At 39.9% G+C, this 23,164-nt stretch overlaps 1 protein-coding gene across 9 annotated transcripts in view; it reads right to left on the reverse strand.

Annotated features, from left to right (window-relative positions):
* The window catches only part of RAI14 (retinoic acid induced 14), a 149,646-nt gene that overhangs the window by 12,387 nt on the left and 114,095 nt on the right, over positions 1–23,164 (reverse strand). For 6 of the 9 annotated variants that reach the window (XM_082622386.1, XM_082622388.1, XM_082622387.1 and 3 more), the window contains exons 4-12: positions 20,810–20,898; positions 11,816–11,880; positions 8,073–8,130; positions 7,274–7,344; positions 5,645–5,751; positions 4,831–5,009; positions 4,553–4,581; positions 3,248–3,334; positions 2,241–2,327 (exon numbers count right to left, since the gene is read on the reverse strand). In XM_082622386.1, the coding sequence (XP_082478512.1) occupies positions 2,241–2,327; positions 3,248–3,334; positions 4,553–4,581; positions 4,831–5,009; positions 5,645–5,751; positions 7,274–7,344; positions 8,073–8,130; positions 11,816–11,880; positions 20,810–20,898 (772 nt within the window). The remainder of the gene's footprint in view (positions 1–2,240; positions 2,328–3,247; positions 3,335–4,552; positions 4,582–4,830; positions 5,010–5,644; positions 5,752–7,273; positions 7,345–8,072; positions 8,131–11,815; positions 11,881–20,809; positions 20,899–23,164) is intronic. The other 3 variants (XM_082622390.1, XM_082622389.1, XM_082622391.1) reach the window with 2 other exon arrangements.

Raw genomic sequence — 23,164 nt, forward strand, 5'->3', positions numbered from 1 at the left:
AAGATATTTAAAAATACAATAAAAGTGACAGTTATCTCCCGAGGTGCAATTTTTACTTAGAGGTTCCAGAGGGTATATTCTCAAAATATTTTTCAGAAATTTCAGTAAGTATATTACAAATATCTTTGAAGATTATAATAAAATTACATAATAGCTAACTTAGTGGGCTACGTGCTAAAGCTTGAGATGGTGAATACTACTTTCATGACAGAGTCAAATAGAAGTTTTACTTATCTGGGTAATATATTAAAATACATTAGAAGCACTTTTCAGCTTTATCATTTCATAAATTAACTATTAATATATTATTATTAATTATTTTTAAGGGAAATGGTAGTAAATGAGACCTGTCACAGAAAATAAAGGTAATTTTATAAGAGAATAAAAATTCTTATGGCTGTGGACTGACAATCCCCTAAAGATTTCCTCTAAACTTGTATCCCTGAATATCTCTGTCCGTTAATATATTGGAAAAATTCTTTACCTTCAAAGCCAGATTCTCATTCCAAAACAAAATACAGTCACTTGCCAGAAATTGCCATGTTTTATCTAGATGAGCCACAGACCATGATAAGAGAGAGAACTGTTCAGCAAAGGGACTTTTGTAAAGGCTCAAATGCTAAAAATGAAGTGGCTCATTTCTGGCAAGTGCTTGTCATAAAAAAAGCTATATTTTGTACTATATATATATATAGTACAATAAACTACATCCATTGGAAGCTTACAATTTGAGGAGTTTTGACAGATACACACCCAAGGAACCACCACTATAATCAAGATTCAGAATATTCCCATTACCTCTAAAAGTTTCCTCATGCCTCATCACAGCCAATCCCTGCCATTCCCAGGCAACCACTACTCTCCTTTTTGCATTTTCTAGAATTCCTATAAATGGAATGTCATAGGGGATGAATTTCTTTGAACCTGGCTTCTTTCATTCAGCATGATGGTTTTCAGATGCATCCATCATGCTGCTTGGCCAGCACTTCATTCTCTTTTATGGCTGAGTAATATTTCATTACATGTATGTATCTCATTATCTTTATCCATTCATTTGTTGGAGGACATTTGGATCATTTCTAGTTTGGGGATATCTGAATAAAGATGCTATAAACATTTGTGTATATGATTTTTTGAGACATATATTTTAATTTCTCTTGGGTTAATATCTATGAGTGAATGGATAGATGGTATGTTAGGTATGTTGAACTTTTCAAGAAACTGTCAAATGGTTTTCCAAAGTAGTTGTACCATTTTACATCCTACCAACAGAGTATGAGAGTTCTAACTCTTCCACATCATCACCAACAATTTGTATTTTTAATCTTTTTAAACTTTAGCTATTCTAAATTGTGTCCTTTTTTTATCATTTTGTGATTTTTTTTAAAGAAATAAAAGTCTTTTTACACTCTATTTCTGAAAAACATAATTTGTGATATTATTCTTTGGAACGCATTGCCCCTCCTTTGAGCCATAATCATATTAGAAGATACTAGGGTGGAAATTATAAGAGCATAACTTCCTTTCCTTGCCTTGTATTTTAATAAAATCTAGTTAAAGCAAGGGAAGTGATAGGTTGATAGAATCTTTTCCACATCAATGTGCATCCAAGTTAAAAGAAAATTCATTTTTAGTAATTCTTAGAAGGGAGAAAAGAATAAACAATGATGCCATTGAAATTTCATTTTAACAATTATAAATTTTACTTTCTTTCCAAGTACAATTTCCTAGTGATTGTTAGGTAAACAGATATTAAATTGAAATACCCTCCCATTCCTTAAAATACTTTCCAACCACAAGTCTAGAGAATTAGGTGGAATAAGACCTAATGGATTTTCTAAAATTCTAAAATAAATACATATTACTTTTATAGTCAGTAAAAAGTTTAATTAAAAATATACAATTACTTCTTAGTAAGACAGCAGAGAATAACCATTTATTTCTTTTTGATTAGTATTATAGCAACTCAATTCGGTAAGATGACTGGTGATCTTAAAGTCTTATCTTTGTCCTTTTTTAATGAAGAAAATTAAATATTAGCTAACAAATATAATTGATTCATGCTACTCTTTTTGTATGGAGCCCATGCTAGGAAAAATAATCAAAGGGTGCTTTATGATGAAAAGGTTTGAACCAATGACTGAGAAATATATTCTGTTTTGCCCAATGTTGTGTAACTTAAATCAAATCTATTATGTATCTTAAAATTCAATAATAAGTTGGACACAGAAAGGAAATACCTTGAAGGGTGGTTCAGCAAAAAATACTGATTCCTTTCCTGAAAGTGGTGTTGAAGTTATTGATCTTGGGGAAGACACATCACTCAACTAAAAAAACAAAATGAAAACCATCAATAAAGAGTCATTTTTCAAAGTCTTCTACAGTGCCAAAGAATTAGCCTATTTAACCAATACAAATAAATCTAACAATAATTATCCTTAGTTTCAATTAATTCAAGGGTAACATATTTTCAGTGTAATTCAGCTATGTCAAATACTTTTTGAAAGCTTGCCCAGTAGAATTAACTACGGAACTTCACTCCTATATTCACTAGAATTAATGTTAAAAATTTATAAAACTTCTATTGCAGATTGAGAATATTATTAATGAATATGCTAACATATTTAACATTACTTACTGGATGAGAGAGTCTGCTCAAATATTTGATATGGATTCTTTTTATGGCCTATGATTCTTTTAATAACAAACCCTGGCCTGTTTTTATTTACCGTTTCATAGATATTCAAGCTTCCTCCTCTATTCAGTAATCACTATAAGCTCAGAAATGAAAGCTGTTTTTTTAAATATTAGTCAACCTTAAGTGTAATAGGAAAGGCAAATCTATTTTAACAACATTTAATAAACCAACTAAAATTCATTTTCAACTAACGCCTCACCAGCTACACATTCTCCCCCACTTTACTAGAGCTGTTAATACGAGCTCTGAAAATAGACTGAGCTCATTATCTTGAGGAAAAAGTTCCTGTCATAGATTTTAAGAATTTTGAGGTTTTTAAAAAAGATACTGTTCAATTCTTCAGTTTTGAAATAAGAATCAACATTATTTCCATACTAATAATCAAAATTCTTCATACCACTATTTGTAATTTAAAACCACTACAGAAGATTTCAAATGTGCATTTAAGGGTCAATTTTAAAACAGTACTTTTTGGCCTAAACACAAAATGACAAAATTATGGCTTTGTTGTTATATGTTTGTTCATTGTTGGTTTTCTTTTATTTTTACCTGGGTAGGACTGATAGGAGGTGGTGGAGCTTTGCGTTTTTTTGGAGTTCCACTTCTCTCTGAGCTTATTTTAGAGACTTGATCATGCTGAAAGTTGTCACAGTCCAAAGAATGGAGGTGGGTTAGTTAGGTTAGTAAAGTCTGAGTAAATAGCTTCATCAAACAAATGAGAAAAACCTCAACAGTTCATGCATTTCTTACTTTATCGATCTGAAATCTCCTACCAACATAAAAATAAGTAATATGCATGCTCCAAGTTTTCTTCTAGCAGCCCATGCTTTAAAGCAAGAAAATAAAAATCACAAGACAAAACCAGATTAAGTTGGTATGGAGAACTGGGAAAGTAGAGAATAAGGGGTTGTTTACCACAACTTAGAACCCAGAATACATTCATAGTCTAGCTTCCATCTTAATGCAAAGCAGTGGTATTTCCCCGACCTTTTCATTACTTCCAGTCCTTTTCTTAAAGAATATACAGTTGACCCTCCATATCCACAGGTTTCACATCCAGATTCAACCATCTGCATATCCCAGAATTGCAGATACAGAGAGCCAACTGTATCACACTATTTTATATAAGGGACTTGAGCTTCTGCAGATTTTGTTATTCCCTGCAGATACCAAGGAATGACCATAAATATGGGAAAAAAGGGAGAACCTCATCTCTGAAGGTTATGGATAAATATAACACAATTGGTACAAGATAAATTCAGTATCAAGTATTTGCTGATTATGATAATTTTTTCAAGAACATTGATGTATAAATAAATAAAACAGCCAAATATATATCTCATTAATAAACAGTAGTGACTACGTTTTTAGGAAAAACTCCAAAGTAACAGGGTAAACTTCTCAATTGCTATCTGTGTAAAATGAATGACATTTTAGAAAAGCTCTAATTAAAATAAAAGAAAATGCTAAATCTCTTACTTTCATTAACTAACATGGCTATGGACAGAGTTCTATAATTCCTGTGATATTACAAGAAGTTAAAATACTGTTGTTCTCAGAGTTAAAATCACATCAAACCTTTTCACACCAGTAGGAAATATTAGTATATTTCAGAAAAAGATGAATATATAAGTAGCAAGTTTAAAGTTACATGCTTTGGAAATAGGGTAAATCATTAAGAAAATATTTACCACCTTACAATGAATCATTTATTCCAAAGATATTTTACTCCTTAAGTAGTTTCAGCATAGTCTTTATCACTTTCCTAATGGACCACAGAGTGGTTTAATTAGAACATGTTCGAACTCCCACAGGCAATGATGAAAAAGAATCTCCATCCCCAAAGATAAATACCTGCTTTGGTTTTGTTGGTGTCTTTAAATCTATAGAAGAAAAGTGAGGGAAAAAAAAAAACCTATAAGAACCATAATGACTCATATCCACTTTGGGTGGCGGGGTATATAAACACACACACACACACCCATACACACAACATACACAATATTCAACACTATTTTTCTCCAGAAATATATTTAAAAGAATAATAAAATATATTGCACAAATTCCTTTAACCTTTGGGGAAAATGGAGTGGATAAATTTAAAACAACACTGGCTATTTTCTTTCACATACCAGCATCCTGAGAGATTTTTGATAATAGAAGGCTTTGAATTCCTGCATTTTCTGAGATTTTGGAATAATGTAAGGCATTGTGTCCAAGAGAATCTACAAGGTTTAGGTCTGCACCCTTTTTAATTAAGGCTTCCACAATGTTAGAGCTGCCAATCTCACAAGCCAGCATGAGAGCAGTTCTAAAGAATGAGGAGACAAAAAATTAGTACACAAAGTGTGAAAACTTTTTGCTAGGAAATCATTTCATTTGTCTTAAAAACAGAGGAAAGAAGACTAAGTGCAGTTAAACCTGTACCACACTTAATTTTCTAGGAAATTCAAAATGGAATGCTATCAAAAATAAAATTGGGTTGCTGTTTTATAAAACTTCAGATTAAATCAGAACATTAAATATTAGGTCAAATAACATAGACATAATCTTCTAAATATGATGAAATTTAATACGATTGGCACAAATCTTGCCTTTTCTTCAAATCAAGTTTTTTAAAGAACCTATAACATTTTAAGACTGTTTTGAAAAAACAGCCAATATGTTTACTTTTATTTTGCATGAAAAGGCAAAGGAAACGGCCTATTCATCTTAGCATTTAATAATCTCATCACAGACACAGTCAGCAATGATGCTCCCAGAGGTCTGGGGAAAATACTTTTTAAGTCAAAACAGATTCTTAATTATCCAAAAAGGCAGAAATCAGTAAAAGAAAGAAATTAAAACTGCTTTAAAACAAATGATCCAAAATACAGCTGTGATATTTTGAAAGCTTCTCCGAATGTGGATATCACTGAAATAACATGCTTTCTAATTCTGTGGTACCTTCCATTTTTGTCTCTGGAATTTACATCTGCTCCATGATCCAGGAGAAAGCGACAGACCTCACTGTGGCCATTTTGTACTGCAAGCAGCAGTGGTATATTCCCATCCTAGGAGACAAATTCAGATTAAGATTTTAATTTAGATGCCAAATGCCGGGACTGCAAAGCTCCTTATTCCTTCTACATTTATTCCTGACTTGTCCTGCTGGTCTTACATTTGACCCATCAAAGTAGTCTGCCCCCTAACACTACCCTTGTTATGGAATCCCACTGACTGTGGGCTTTTCCTCAGGAGTCAGTCTCTCAGGCTGCTTGTCGCCTGACTATGATGTGAGAGACAGTGGGATGCAAAGTATGTAAAGGCTCGAGGCAAGTATACCATGTTTATTGAGAAATGGTTCTCCATGGTTCTGGAGAAATGAAGGGCTGTTCCATATGGCATTAGTAGGTCCCACTGCTCTCTAAGCAGTTTCTTCTGAGTGAACTACACATATCCTAATATCCTGCCATGCCACCACTGTCTTCTCAGAAAGCATACCCTTTCATAACCTTACTAGGTATCGAAACATACGTTAAGAGTTTATTTGTTCATTACTGACACATGACTAGATAAAGGGACTGATGGAAAGAATGATTTGTTTAATATGTTATAACAATTGGCAATTCCTTTAGAAAAGAGAATTTAGATCCCAACTCAGACAAACTATGTAAAACGGATTAAGAATCTCAACATTACAGTATGAAACGAATGTAAAAAAAATACTAGAAGAATGTATAGGTGACGATTTCCAGAATCTTAGTTTGAAGTGGGGTCGGACTTAAATTATGTAAACCAGAAAGAGAGGCTTTTATTCTGCTCTTGCCTTGAACATACCCCACAAATGGGGTTGACCGTAATTTTAGGCAAAGGAAAAAAAAAGTTACAATATATCCAGTTATTTTAACATGGGGATATTTAAAAATACAATTGCTGCTTAAGGATTAAGTATCCACTCAAAGTCGAGCTTCAGAATTTCTAGAAAATTATCTCTGTGAAGTTATAATACTTTCTGGTTATAAAGTACCGAGATTCAGGGAGCGTGAATTTATTTACAGATTCTAAATGCTCACTTCGCAATGTCCCCATCAGGTATAACTTACACATGCCAAGTCCCATGCTACAGCAGGAAATCTAACCCTATAATCAGGAGCAATAGACATGTCAGTTTATTCTCAAAATAGCCCAGCAAGGTCAAAATCGGCTACAAGTGGTCTTTAAAATTGGAAAACCCTAGTACCAAAGGTAATATATGGGATGCAAAAAGAAAATAATAGAACTTCTATTTAGACTTATTTTTAATTTATAAAAATCAAGAAATTAAGCCTTATTAGTATTTAGGTTGATGGTAAGCCATGTGTCTATCCTTAGAAACAAACACAGGAAGTGCATGCTGCAAAACGTTTTATTAACGGTTTAAGGACCAACGGGGATAATACTTAAATCTGTTTTGCACAAGAGGATCTAGGTCAGAAAGCAACAGACTTTTACCAAATGCTTGGGTCTCTAAGGTCTTCGTGACTCCCAGAAGTAGCCCATGGTGCTCTAGACACCAGTGTCCATCTGCACCTCTAGGGGTCACCTGGTACTTACCAAATCCTTGAGGTTTATGGGGCTTTTGTGCTCGCAAAGAACCTGCACAGCTTGAAGGCAGCCCTGTGCCGCTGAGAGAAGGAAGACACAGAAACCACAGCCAATCACAAAGCTACTCTCACAGCCAGGGGCATCAAACACTTCTATGAAGGAAAAGTTCACCTTCCACCCAGCTTGCATACGTTGCATTGAAGAGAAATGATGTCAGAATGGTTAAGTAAGTGGTGTTTTAAATTACTGTTTAATTTCAGCGTCATCCAGACCTAAAGGCAGTGCTTGCCAGTTGTTGCCTTTAGGCAAACCTTTGGTTTAGCTTTTCGTGGGACTTAGCTTTTCCACAACTAGCACTAAAAGAAATTTGCAAATCTCACCATCCTGGACTTCAGTACCAATGTTTCGTCACTGGAAACTGTGTGACAGATAGTAAAACCAAATGTTGATAAATAAAACTGATTGATGTTCCTTTTGATCCTCAAGTAAAAAAAAATCTGTACCACACATTACCTGAAATCTACAAATGCTCATGAGTATCTCTTAAACAAGGACCTCACGTTAATTAAAATACAATAACCAGGACAAGTTTTACTAGTTGTTTGGCAGGCGACTGATGAATTCTAGCTGTATTCCTCCGTAAAACCCTACACGCTTTGCAAACTGAGGAAAATGGGAATGATGTCTAGGAATGACCACAGAAAACGGCATCAGGAGTAACAATGGCAAGGTTAATGGCTTAAATAAGGAGAACGAACACTTACTGTTCCTCAGGGCAGAAGAAGACAAATAAGAGAATGAAAATTACCTGCATAATGTAAAGCTGTTTTCCCAGAACTGTCGATACTTTCGGCTGGGCATTTAGACTGTAAGACAAAAAGCAATAAATACATATAATAAAAATTCAGTTCATCCTTTTCCTGCAAGGTATGACGCAACTTCCTAAGAAAAGTATAATAAACATGAATAAGTCCCAACTGTTGTGCTCCAGGGGCCCAGGGTCTCATGGGGAGGGAGACTCATCTCCAAGTAATCACGACACAGGTGAACCGTCACCTCTTGGCTGCTTTGACCGTCCCCCCTCTCTTGCATCAACTCTGTCGCCAACAGATCATCCCCACCAGCTAACAAACATGCTCTAGGATTTCTCATCTTGATCCCACCTTTCCCCCCATTTCCTGCCCTAATTCTCTATCCGCCGTCACAAAACCAACTTCCTGTTAAGAACTGTCCCACACAAGCCATGTTGCCTCGTCTCCCATTTATTCCTGGACACACTGCAGTTGGGCGTCTGCCCTCAAGACTCCACAGGGATGGCCCTGATGCAAGTGGCCAGCCACCGTCGTGTTTCCAACGACGGCAAACACGCTTGCCCCCCCTCTTACCAACCTCTCCCCGGCAATCCGCTCCCTCTTCTCCAAACACTCTCTCCTCTCAGCCCCTAGAGCCCTGCCTGGCCCATCCGATCTTGGTTTTCCCCCCACTGCTCTGGCCATGCCTGCCCCTTTAGCCAAACATAAAACTGCGGGCTCCTGGATGTTCTTTCTCTAAGCCCTCTCCCTCGGTGATCTCATCCACACCCATAGCTCGCAATCCCATCTAGAAGCCAATGCTTCCCGAGTGTATATCTTAACAGTTACAACACTACCGTGTAAGTATTGGCTATTAGTGTGTGCCAGGTACTATTCAAATAATTGTTTTAAGGCTCTTGACAATCCTAGTTAGATACTGTTATTACCCCCATTTACAGATGAGGAAACTGAGGTACAAAGAAGTTAGTAATTTGCTCGGGTCACAGTAAGTGGCAGAGCCAGGATTCAAAGCCAGACAGGCTGGGCTCCAGCCAGTGTTCACATCTGTACACAGCAGATGGCACCTGTGAGCCCCCGGCCTGACAACCCACAGCCTAGTTCACATTTCCGCCTGATGTCTCAAACGCAGCACAGCCAACACTTCCGGCTGCCCCCCCCCCCCCGCCACGCAGCCTGATCCGAGCTGTCCCTGCCTCTGTCAACAGCACTATCATCGGTCTAGTCACTGAGCCAGAAACCACCAAGTCATCCTTGATTTCTTCTCTTCCTCCTGCCACGTCTAACCTACCACCACGTCCTGTCAATCCTGTCCCCAGAACGCACCCCGATCTACTCTCCTCTCTTTCTCTTTCTCCATTGTCACCACCTGGTCTGAGCCAACACCTGCTCGCCTGCACAGCCCTGACGGCCACCTGGCTGTCCTCAGTTCTTCAGTCGATTCTCTATACAAACAGAGTGAACTTCTAAACCGTCAGTGTTGCTCTTTACTTCAAAGTCCTCCACAGTTCCACACTGTACTTTGAGGAATCACTGTCTGCCCATCGTGACACACAAGGCTACAGCCTGGGCCCTTTTTTTTTTTTTTTTTTTTTGGTGGCCTCCACGCCCCCTGCAGTGGAAGCGCAGAGTCTCAACCACTGGACCACCAGGGAAGCCCCCTGGGCCCTTCTTTCTGCTCCTCATTTGCTTTGCCCCCAGCCCACCCACTGGCTTTCTTTCCTCCCCGGCTACTGAGTGACTTTCCTACCTCAGGCCTTTTGTACTTGCTGTTCCGTCTGCTTGGAATGCTCTCCCCTTGGCTTTCTGCACCGCTGAGTTCTCAGCTTAAATATCACCTCCTCCCCCGGGCCTTCCTGAACATGCCCCCTCACTCCCCTCTCACAGCACTCTGTTAGTTTTCTTCTCAGTGATGTGCAATCGGGCATGTGTGTTTCTGTCTTCATTTACCAGATGGCAAGCTCCAGCAGGATAGGGGCTGCTCTGTGAGTCAACACTCACTGCTTGACAGGGTGCATGGTGCCCAGGGACCACTTGCTACAAGAGAGAGTGGGGGAGAGTTCACGTGAAGACTCTCACAAGGCTCTCTTTGTGCCCATCGCCTTAAGGAGGTGGAACTTTGAAATGGCAGCCACTGGAGAAGGGAAGTCTCTCCAGCAGACAGATAGTAAGAGCAAAAGGCCGGAGAGAGAGGGCGCAGGGTGCAGGGAGGCACGAGATGGCAGTGGCCCCATCACGGAGGGCGTGGGTGGCCCAGATGAGGAGTGAAGCCGTTACCAGAGGGGTGCAGGACCCAAGGTAAGCAGCCCATGAGGAGGCCGTCAAAGCCTCCAGTTTTAACAACTATCCAGAAAGAGGAGCAGAATTCAGACAATTTGCAGAGAGCAGGCAATGGTGGAAATGTTTGTCTGCCCTGCAGTGGTGAGAAGAATAGAGATCACATTACAGCTTACCATGTTTTGGCCTAATTTTAGAACAGCACAAGGAACCGTTTAAAGGCTTCAAAGATTCCAGGGGAAAACCAATCCATTTGCATAACCAGATATAAAATTACATTAGAGGCTAGAATATCTGGTCCTTGCCCATGAGGATTTCCAGCTTGTCAAGTTCATTCTTCCTTCAAATCAGAGCCAGATGCAAAGTCTGGATAGCCAAGCCAGGATGGGAATGGAGATTTAAAATACAAGTAAGTTAAACAAAAATTGAAGGTTAAGACCATGGGTGTGGAGGCAGGGAAGAAAAGTTCTATTGTAACTGTCTTTAGAGAGGACCCCAGAATAAAAATCATCATCATCATCATCACAGATGTTGATCTACGTTTCTTGAATTTCACTTCAAAGACCTGTTAAGGTTAAGCATTGCTGGCATTGGTGGTAGCTTGCATCAGGTAATGCAAGACAAGAAGCTGTGTGATCAACAGACCAGGACAAGTTGAAGAATGTGCCCATGTTGCTGCATTAGAATTGCAAAGCCAAATTAAAGCAAGATGCTGGGTCCCAAACGATGCTCAGGAAGGCCAAGACAACAGCTCAAGAGAACAGACATTACTCCAAACACATATTTTATTGCTCTGTGCTGTTCCTGAAAACAGCCAGCTTGCATTTTGACTGGCAACAGCTGGAAGTTACTGTACAAACTGCTATTGGGATTTCATGAAATATTCATCTTTAAAGATATACGGAAGTCACCCTAAGCAATCATTATAAACTTCCTGTCAAGGTTATCAAACCAGGGAGTTGACCTAAAATTATAAAGAAGAATAAAACCAAGAACCTGAACAAAGACTAAGAACTAAAGGCTCATCAAGTTACATACAAGGAAACAGTGGTTGAAATTTTGCTTATCGAGAAAAGCTGCATTCTACTAATGATTGAGAGAGAATAAATACTAGGATACTGGAGATCCTGTATTCTAAGGATCTCGAACAGCATGAAAAATTTTTTTCAAGCTGACTATGTAAAGGGTACAAGTTCTTCCAATAAGAAAAAAAGAGGTGAAGAAAGCGGAGAAAAGGGCTGGATCCCAGGAAGACACTCCAAATTTTTATTAGGATCCCCTTCTCTACCAGCACAACTGCTATGGAAATAATCTTCTCCTTGGCTATAATGAAGCTTCTTAGGAAACCCAGGTTCTGGGATAATATTTGAAGGAGTATGTGTGTATGTGTTTGTTCCTTCACCCACAAGGTTACTTTCAAATTTTAAAAATGACACATTTATAATTTTCTGGTGTTCCACTTTACCTGAAGGAGCTTCTTGATGCATTCATGGTGGCTGTTCTTGGCTGCAAGGTGCAAAGCACTGTGTCCTAAATGGATTAAAAAAAATTTTTTTTAATCTCTTATCTCTGTAATGAAGACAACTATGAGGAAATAAATTGTTCTCCAACAAAGACGGAATTGTTACTCTTGAGAATGAGGCCTCAACTTCTTCTCTGCAAAGTTCAGTGTGACAAAAGTGGGGAGAACACAGAGCATCCTGCCCCCCTGGATGACATTCAGAGCCCATGCCAGCTGCTGTCCTCTTGGGGTACAATCAAGCTCTGGGCTAGAAGCTTGCGGTGGACTCCGGGTATGCACCTTGGAAGTTCTGCTTTCAGCTGTCAGCACGGGTGCCAGACGCCCCACGTCCATAACAGTCACACCAGGCCACGACTGCCACTGGCCCAGAAACCCAGCAAAGGCAGCCAGCGAGCCAGCAGGGAGCACACCAAACACCCGACGAAACCCCACTTCCACCTCTCGTTTCTCCCTCCCCCAGATGTGCGCCAGCTCTGTATGGAAATTACCTGGAGTTCAGATGTCCCAAGTTCTTACATGGAAGAAGGAAAAGGGTTATAAAAACAACACACTAGCAAAGTAGCATCTTTTCACGCTCCCTTCACAGGACATTACAACAACATGAGACTCTCTGACGTTTCTGTGGCCAGATTACTTTAGGAAATTTTAATGCTACACCCAGGCCCCTCCCCGCTACCACCGAATGGGCCTATTGAGTTTCTATGGAAGAGGGGCTTAGAGGCAGCCCTACTAGACCAGCAGGCTCCCACCCCAGGGCCCTGGCAAATTACTCTTTGCTTGGCCTGGACCCTACTCCTCCTCTAAGAGAACCACCCAGCTTGCCCTCTTACCTCCCTCGGAGGCCACCGAAACACGGTCTTCTGGATGAGACCTTTCTTGACCTCACCACTTAAAATTCCAGTTCCTCCCCCACCCCTTTTATCCCTACTTCCTGCTTCATTCTTTTACACACACACACACACACACACACACACACACACACACACACACTCTCTTATGTTTAACTGCTCTTCTTTGCCCACTAGAATATAAACTCTGTATCCCAAGAGCCCGCAGCACTTCTGGCACATAATAGGCTCTCGATACACATTTGTTAATTTGAATTAGAGGGTGTGTCCACTACAGATGTCTGCAGAGTGGTATTTGGAAGGAGGGAACCAAAGTTACAACCACTGCCAGCCAACCCAATACACCTAGGAAACTCCTAAATCCTGCATCTGTAAACTGTTTGACCAAGATACCCCCAATGTAACACCTGTAAGCAACCCACACTTTGGAACAGGCTTAAAGCATGTTTCTCAGCCTTACTGCTCTTGACATTGGAAGCTGTGGAAGGTGGTCCTCTGTACTATAGGATGGTGAGTAGCATCTCTGGCCTCTACCCACTGGACGTCTAGTTGGGACAATCAGAAATGTCCCGAGACATCCCCAAATATCCCCTGGACGGGTGGGAATCACCCCCGGTTGAGAACCCCTGGCTTAGAGGAACAGCTTCTTTTATATGGTGGTCCAGTCTCCAAATACCATTTCTCCTTTCTGAATTAGTCTTTATAATAACACTGACCAGAAATCCACTCATTATTAGGTTATCATACGGCTAGGAAATACCGTATTTAAAATTAAGGGGTTTTAGGACCACAGTGAGCTGCACAAAAGCATGTGTGAGGTCAAAAGATCAGATTCCTTCTTTTCTGAGTAGCTGCACAGAGATTTTCTGGGTATGTGTGAGGGGAGTTAATTGATGGGGGTGGAACACTGAGGCAAGACCTCCTCCCAAATGGATGAGGATGAGGAAGGTCAGGAGATGAGGGACTGAGACCCTTGGAAGCAGGAAGACAAAGATCTTCTCTTCCCCTTCCTCCTTTTACCGCAGGAGACCCCCTCCTTTCAGGATGTATAACACACAATAGTGAGTTCAGATACATTATGCGTTAAATAGGTTTTGGTGGGTTAGCCTGGCCCTCAACCATCATTTATACCAGTGTTTCTAAGGACAAGCACATTCTGTGTTTTAAACAAATGCCTTACAGATGAACTTCTGGAACCCATCCTGATTGTAAGTAGAAGACTGTTTATGTCGTGTACGCAATGCCTTAACTTCTGTCTACCCTGTGGACAAAAGCTCTTCTACATAAATAGCACCCACTGGAAAAAGGCACAGTTCTCCAAAGACAAGAGGGTAGGGAGATTAAAACAATTCATCATAAAATAAATAACAGCCTTTTATTTTTCACTCCAATGTGTTCTAGTCATACCTGGAAGTAAGCGCTGTGTTTCTAGAGAAACAAAATTTTCTTATTCCTTGGCCCTGTGGTGTGTTTTCCTAACCAGGAGCACAAAAGCATTTTTCACTTAAAAGTCTCAAAATTCAAATGATGCATCATTCCCTGGACAACATTACACTGGAGTGAGATGTCTCTCACTGTTCCCATTAAAACAAAATTCTCTTTCCAAATGCAAACTTTTCTGGAGAGAATATATTATATTAGTGACAGAACCTCACTGAAATGAGCCAGTGCATAAGTCTGGCTCCCACTCAGCTGTGGATCTGTCTGGAATATCAGGAAGCAACTTCCCTATAGGAAAATAAAACAGGGCAACCCTAATTCAAGTGCATCTCAGCAGAACTCTATAAGCGAACAGACCAGGGCTATTTATAAGTCAAGAGTCGTGGGCTATTCCAGGTGGTGTAAGAATCCTGTTATTGAAAGAGTCTAAGAAGGATGACCTAGCCATTGTAGCCATGAACACCATCCTCCAACCTACCTCAGACAACAGCCATTTATTCAGTGATTTAAGATCACAGCTGAAACAGAGAACTCACTCACAGAGTGGAGGAACTACTGATGGGACTGAGAACAGTCTTCAAGTGTAGGTGACAAATTTTTAAACCGATGAGGTCATAAGACACAAAGACATGACAAACAAGCACCAAAAGGCTGAAGTTTGAGAAATTAGAGTTCCAGATTATAACATGGAGACACTTAAAAAAAGAAAGAGAATTAAATTATACTCGACTAGATAAGGTTTAAAATATCTATTTAAGAACCAGAGTTTCAGAATGCTGAATATAAACAATAAAAGTATAAATTAATTTGTTTCTTATTTACAACTTCAAATATATTGAAACAACACTGTTCTTAGAAATGCTTATCTTTACGTCAAGTTTTTAATGATTGAAGCATAAGTCTATTCACCTAGTTATAGTTCCAGGGGCGAGATCAGGGTATAAAAGATGTATTTCCTTTTTTAAATTTTATTTATTAAAAAGAATAGATACATGTATAGTATAATTGAATCACTTTGCTGTACACCTGAAACTAACACAACATGGTTAATCAACTATACCCCAATATAAAATAAAAGTTAACAAAAGAAAACCCCACAACACTGTAAGTCAACTATATTTCAATAAAAAATAATTTTAAAAAATTTATTTGTCTTTTTTTTTTGAAGTATAGTTGATTTGCAATGTTGTGTTAGTTTCTGGTGTACAGCAAAGCAATTCAGTTTTACATAAACACACATACATATATAGAGGAGATTTCTAATAACCATTTTTACTATTAAATAGAGTTTTGAATTATCCCTTAATCTCCACAATGTAGATTTGCATATTGTTTTATATAGAATCAAAAGACTTTTGTGTGTGTGGATGTATCACCTGAAATATTTTCATGGCCAGGTTATGCTGATTACTGTATATGGCTGGCCCTCCTGACATCCCATACACATGTGTGAACAGCAAATAAAGGACTATAAATCATACAATCGTTTTTTGGTTTGCCTTTAATCCAAATGAAAATACGAAATACATTAGTGGGCTATAATTTGCAATTAACATTTTAAATGACCCATTCTCTCAAGTGCCTGAATTTTAAGATGAATATTACCGTCTGTGTCTTCACATGGTGTCATATGTGAGTGGGATTAGGGGCATAATGGAATGGAGGGCCACCCAGAAATCCAAACAAAAGCTAAACCAGCACCTGAAACCCTAGAAAAGAGTAAGGTTCTCAAGTGCCCCGCTCCTGAGACCTCTGTGCATTATGGTATTTCCATACTTCAGTTCTCACTTTCCTAAGCCTCTCTTCTTCTATGAGAAAAGAAGTTTTGTGTGCAAAGGAATCAGGGAAAACTTAAGATATGGGAGTGTGACAGAAACTGCACATCATCCTTCAATCTGTTTCCACCTCCTTCTACAGCAAAACCTTCTATAGTTTTAATTGGATCATTTGCTGCCCAGAATTCCCAGCTTCCCTTAAAGCCAGGTGTGGCCACAGATCACTCTGTGGGCTGGGCTTGCCCACTGTGACTGCGATGCAGACTCAGGGGGAGCCATCCTGGGTCATTAGGACCAAGGCAACACCCTGGATGGTGGACCAACAGGAGTCTGGGTCCCTTGCTGTGGAGCCAAGCTGCCATACCAATTTGGGACTTTCAACTGAGAGACAGAAAAGTCTATCTTGTTTAAGCCACTGGATCACACTGTGTCAAACGCATACGCTTGCTAATAAAGGGAGTCTGAAAGCTCATGCTTCAGAAGAGCACTGATAACAAACAGAAGATTCTTTGGTCTTCAATCTTCTGTAAATGCTTCTGTTTAATCCAATCGCATCCTCCCAGGCGCTAACTGCAGCCATAAAAAAAAAAAAAAAAAAAAAAGCCTAGAAATCTGGGAGAAGCAATTTCTAAAGAAACAGACAGAAATGCCACTTCCTACATCAGTGAAGAACAAGAGGAAACAAAGCAAGAGAGGTGCTGGACAATTACGCAGGCCCTGTTCAGAGTCAGCTAGGACTTTAGGTGTGGACTTTCCCAGCTGATTGCTACATATACGCCTAAGGCGTTGTTTGGCAAACAGGCAATAAGGAACGGGGGGAACCCCCCCAAACCAAAAACATGAGTCATGAGCTTCTGCCAGTTTTGGAGTTTCTTTTTCTCATTTGTACTATGAGAGTGTTTGGCTTGGCCATGATCACATTTTTTTTTTTTTTTAAGATGTGAAACCTCTGCAAAAGCCTGATGTGTAAAAGAGAATAAAGGTGATGTGGATGAAGTAGCAATAATCATCATAAAATAGGAGCCAAAGGCAGTGAGCACTCACTGTGTGCTGGGCACTAAGATGCCCACACGTATTATCTCACCTAAGCCTCAAAGGCCATCTAAAACGATTATTGAGATGTACTGTACTATACCCAAGGCCTTATCTTCTGACACTGTTCTGCTCCTAAGATTGTTTGTAAAGCACTTATGAAAAGCCTCTGGTCAGGAGCTTCCCTGGCGGCACAGTGGTTAAGAATCCGCCTGCCAGTGCAGGGGACACGGGTTCGAGCCCTGGTCTGGGAGGATCCCACATGCCACGGAGCAGCTAAGCCCGTGTGCCACAACTACTGAGCCCGCGCTCTAGAACCCGTGCTCCTTAACGGGAGAAGCCACCGCAATGAGAAGCCCACACACTGCAACGAAGAGTAGCCCCCGCTCTCCACAACTAGAGAAAGCCCGCACAGAGAAACGAAGACCCAATGCAGCTAAAAATAAAAATAAAATAAAATAAATTTTAAAAAAAGTCTCTGGTCAGACTTCCAAGCATTTTATGTGGAAGGATAGTTGATAAAGAAATAGATGCTGGGCTTCCCTGGTGGTGCAGTGGTTGAGAGTCCGCCTGCCGATGCAGGGGACACGGGTTCGTGCCCCGGTCTGGGAAGATCCCACATGCCGCGGAGCAGCTGGGCCCGTGAGCCATGGCCGCTGAGCCTGTGCGTCCGGAGCCTGTGATCCGCAACGGGAGAGGCCACAACAGTGAGAGGCCCACGTACCGCAAAAAAAAAAAAAAAAAAAAAAAGAAATAGATGCTAAAAACCCTTTGCTTCTGAACTTAAATGCAATCACCAGTTTAAAATCATCCTGTAGACTTTGTGGATAAAAAGAATTAAAAGGGTCAGTATAATGAGATATTTTGAAAGCAGGTTTTTTTCAGAAACTCTATAGGGCAGTTGGATTTATGGTAACAGGTTTTCATACGAGTTCTCAGTGGCTGTTGGGATTGAAGACGACTATATCTTAGTAATAATATGGCAACACTTCAGGTAGGTTTACTGAAGAGACAGCACCTATGAGAGCGGAGCCATTTAATTCATTCATTCGTCAAATGTTTTGGGCAAATGACGACCACTAAAGCACAGTGCCTAATGTCCTTGTCCTTCCCTTGGATTCTGATACGTGTTCTTGAGAGGGAGAGACGGGACTGGGTGATATAGCCGACAGGAAGGATGTGAGCAGTGAAGGCCATCACATTTATCTGGTTCATTGTAACAGAAAAAAGTTTGAGAAGTGTTCTGCATAACACAACAGACTCTCTATGCACTTTTATCCATGCCGCTCTTCCTTCTTTTGTTCCTGTGTTCTCTTTGCATGTTTTCAAGAAATCACAAGAAGTCAGTGCCTCACTCAGACTAAAGTAAAACAATAAGCCCAAGGACCAGAGTGCTGACCTCATTGTTAAAAACGTCAGGCAAGAGGGAAGTGACCGGCAGCTCTGAGACATTTCCAACTCATGAGATGTTTGGACGATGTTCTGGGGCTACAAAGTGCTGTGGATTCTACCAGTTTCAATCAGAGTTGAAAGAAATGGGCTGTGGCAGTTCCCACGGACCAGCCCAGAGAAGCATCCAGGATGGGTCTGCAGTGTCCCCTCCAGCTTCTTTTTTTTTTTGGCCACGCCTTGCAGCACGTGGGATCTTAGTTCCCTGACCAGGCGTTGAACCCATGCTCCCTGCAGTGGAAGGGCAGTCTTAACCAGTGGACCGCCAGGGAAGTCCTCCCCTACAGCTTCTTGGAGGGCACTGTCATCTCAGCTGGCAAGGAAGAGGGAACTGCACTGGGATGTCCAGGTCTCACTGCCCAATTCCCGAGGCTCTCAGAAACTGAGTGAGGGCTCTGGTAGTAAATACAAACTCTACCCACGTGGTGTTAGATGGCCACAAAAAACTATGCTTCTTAAAAGCTTTTAGTGCAGAAAATGATCATGGTAATCTTTTTTTTTTTAAAGGCAGGATTTAGAGTTTATTAATAATGTGATTTCAACTATGTAAAAATGTGTCAGAAAAATCTGTTAGGAAATATAGCTAAACAGTAAAATTTTTTTCTTCTTGGAGTAGAAGGACTCATTATCTTCTTGGTAGTTTTCTGTATTTCCCAAATTTTCTACAATGAGCATGTATTAAAGAAACATTTTTTCCCTTTAATAAAAATATGGGGGAGAGATGTTTGGTTATGATGGAAATAACCAGATTCCTGTCTAATCTATTTTTTAACATCAAATGCAGTTAAACAAAACTGTATTACAGCTCAAATATATTCACTCTAAGAAAATTCTTCTAGATTATGATTTTCTTAGAGAAGAAACCCTGTCTACTTAAGAGGACATATGTTTCATCAAGGCAACTGTAGCCACTCATACTGCTCTAAGTGTATGTGGTACAACTTTAAAAGTAGTAACAATAAACTTTAAAAACAAAATAACTGGGTCTTGGGATTAAAGATGATTTTAATTAGCAACATAAATTAGTGTTTCTTTCAAGGTGGTCACTTAGGGAAACCATTCTTTCTTCTATTGGTATTGCCATTTCTCAAAATATTTTTCTGGAGCTTTCTGTGGCATTGCTCAGGAAAATCATTCGGTTACTTCAATCACTCACTATTTTTGACCAAAAATGGTTTTACCAGGTTGACACTTCATTTACCTGACTTGACTTCAAGTGGCTCTTGGCCTGTCCTAAAAAAACGAATCTACTCTCAAAGAATAAAGGTTCCCAGACACTGAGATTATTTCTTTTTAATGCCACAGGCTTTATGAAAACAATTCCAAAACACCAGTTTTCCAGCCATATTTTGAAATAATTATATTTTCACAATACCTGATTGACTAATCTGCCCCCAAGATGACTACTCTGAGGTGTCAGTGTTTTGGGGAAGGGAAAGTGATCCATTACGGATTAATGAAAAGCCTAAATAAAGACTATGAAATAGACTGATTTTATATTCCAGTAAAAACCACCAAAAGCCTATTAGAAGACAGATTTTCAAGTACAATATAGAAATGAAAAGCCATCAGTAGCTGCTTTGATCTTTTGGTGTGGACAACAGGGGCAGAATCCCAGGCTGGAGACCCCAGGGGCTCCTTCCTGTAAAACAACATTCATAAAAGACAAGACTACACTTCCTCTTCTATTTGCCTTGATCATTATTTAACAACACTGGCTTCACATTAGAATCACCTGGGAGCTTTACAAAAACTACCAATTGGCTGGAAACGTTTGGACAATGGAATCTGAATTTCAGAAGGTAGTTTGGGTATATATGTGTGGGGGTTTTGTGTGTGTGTGTGTGTGTGTGTGTGTGTGTGCACGTGTGCACTGTTTATTCTTTTGTTTCCTCTCCTTTCCCCCTTTCTCTCCCTCCCTTCCTCACCTCCAGTTCCCAGGTGATTCAGATACAATAAACCACAGTAAGGGGTGCAGACCATGGGCAGCTGGTCCACAGTAGGATCCTGGCTTCTGTCCACAGAGCTCAATTCAGCTAGTTGACAAAATAAGCGCCTACACAATTCACTTCATTCAGCACTTCATACCATGATTCATAAAAACAAAAATTAGGGAAAGGTGCTTCGTCCATACAAGTAATCTTAGAAAATAAAAATTTTAAATGGGGGATAAAAAGCATACAGTCTCTAGTTGACTAACCACATATAAGATGAAAACACCTGTAAAGGCACGAATAACGAAACCATGTCAGAGCCTGGTCAATGGAGTAGACTCTATGTTCTTCTTTTGGCTTATATGTATAGATTGTAAATTTTCCACAATGAATTTGTATCACTTTTGTGATACCTACTTTCCTGCTGGCCTGTTGACTTAAGAGAAAAAGACTACATACCGGCAGTATCCTGGGCTGTCACATCCACGCCATGCGTAACCATGACCCTGAGGCATTCCACGTGTCCTTTTGTAGCAGCAAGATGAAAACTGGAAAAGAGGTAACATAATCTCCTGAAGATTTCCACTCTTCAGAGTTCATCTCTGACCACGTTTTTGCTTCTTTGTGTACACTTTCTCTCACTTAAGTTCCACAACCATCTTGTGAGTAGGTATTATTATCAACCTCATTTTAAAGAGGAGGAAATGGAAGCTCAAAGCGGTCTGATAATTTGCTCATTGACACTTTTTATTAAGTAATGGATTAGGAGCTAGATCTTAGGTCTTCCAACGTAAAGACAAAGCTTGAAAAAAAGTAAGACACAGCTACATTCCTTGTCCCTTTAGGAAAGAATAGCCAGAGTCCCAACTAGATCGGATTCCTAAATAAGAAGTAATTCATCAACTTTTTTCTGCTGTCTAGTGTTTTCACCAAAGCCATTAATTTTAAGTAATACACTCTATGAAGGGAAGTTTGTCCAAGTCAAACAATGGTCAAGGTTCTTGAACAGCATCAAGGTCAAATCCACTGTTGTGTTCTAGCTGAATAACAATAGTTGTACACAACTTTTAAGTGGCTAATGTGTGCCAACTGCTCACTTTAATACATTATCTCTTGTCATTCTCATAAAAGCCTTTTGAGGTGAGTCCTAACACCATCTCCATTAGATGGCAGGTGTCTACACTCAGTCAGGTGCAAACAGCATTAGAGAAAGCCCACAAATGCACCCATCATCTCCGCAGATCCCGGAGTAAAGTGCACTTCTGCAGGCAGAAGGAAAGCACAGTTCCACTGGGCACTCAGGCCCAGAGGCTGAGAAGGCAAAAACCCCAGGAAGGTCTCCACTGCAGAGGTCTTCCCTCTTCACAGCCTCCTTCCTATAGAAGGAGGTTGAGGAGCCTCCCAGCTCTCCTCCGCCCTCAGTTCTATCTTAGGGACTTAACTTCTCAAGATACTTGCCATGCAGCACCTTGGTGTCTGTACCTCTGAATTAATACCCAGGCAATATTTTTTCATAGGACAGGACCTGTCACTGGGGCCCAGGGTCACACTCAACTAGCAAATCCAAGAGCTAAACCGATTCAAACTCAAGTCAGCTTGACCCAGCACCTCTGCTCTGGAGAACGAGGCTGAGTAAAGGTGGGCAGGTCAGCAATTGGGGATAGGTCAGTCCTGGTTGCAAATCAGCCATACGTCAGCTATGTATCTTTGGGAAGTCAGTTTAACCTCTCTGAGCCTAAATTTCCTCCACAGTAAAATGTGGGGATTGACTCAGATGATATCTGATGGTCCCTCTGGCTCTAACATTCTTTAAAATGATAAATTAAAGCTTACCTGGCTCTGGTCACACCAACTATTTCTGCATTTGTGCAGCAGTTTATGTGTAATGTTTCTTTACAGTCAAAATTCACTCTGTAGGTGATTACACATTACAGTGAAACTCTGATCATCTGGAATGACTTGGGAACGTGGTGACTTGTTTAAATGGAATTCCTGACTAAATACGGCTTAACCTGAAGAACCTCCCTAAAAGGCACTACAAGAATACCTCTGTTTTCAGCATTGTTGGGGTAACTTAACTTTACAATAAGTAAAGTTCATCTTTAAGCAGTGAATTGTTCAATCATAGTGGAAGGTTTCTAAAATCTCCCCAGTTTTAATAACAGTATATGTTACATAATTAAATTGCACTTGAGGACATGATATCACCATTAAGAGCCTCAATTATTGAACTCTGCTTTCAAGGCTATGAATCTAAATGCCCCGCATTATTAAGCTCTAATATTTATTAATATTTATCTTCTTTTCTTAACATCTTTGTGTTTGCTTCTAAGCTATTCATTCTGCTATCTCCTATGACCGGGGAGAACTCAATCAAAATGATCTGGACAGCCATATCTTTTGCTAAAGATAAAAGTACCAGGATTAGTAATTAGCACACTCACATGCATGCGTATGCGCACATGCACACACACACACACACAAAACATAAAAGTATGTACAGATACAGAAGTTTTGATTGAAGTTTAACATATATAAAGAAAGGTACACATACCGTAACTGTATAGCCTGCTAAAACTTCACAAATGGAACGTGCGCCTTTTACTTTGATACTGAAGAAACAGAACTTGGCCAGAGACCCAAAATCTCTCCTCATATCTCCTGCTAGCAACCCAGAAGCTCTTCAATGTGCCCCTTTGAGTTACTAACCCTCTTCCTCTGTAATATTTATATTTTTTCTACTCCGAGGCTTCCTGGATTACCTCTGGATTGCACACTCTAATAATAGGGGATTGAAACTGCAGACACATGTGA

This window comes from Mesoplodon mirus (genome assembly GCF_964341445.2).
Source record: "Mesoplodon mirus genome assembly, chromosome: 5".
In the NCBI taxonomy this organism is placed as follows: Eukaryota; Metazoa; Chordata; class Mammalia; order Artiodactyla; family Ziphiidae; genus Mesoplodon; species Mesoplodon mirus.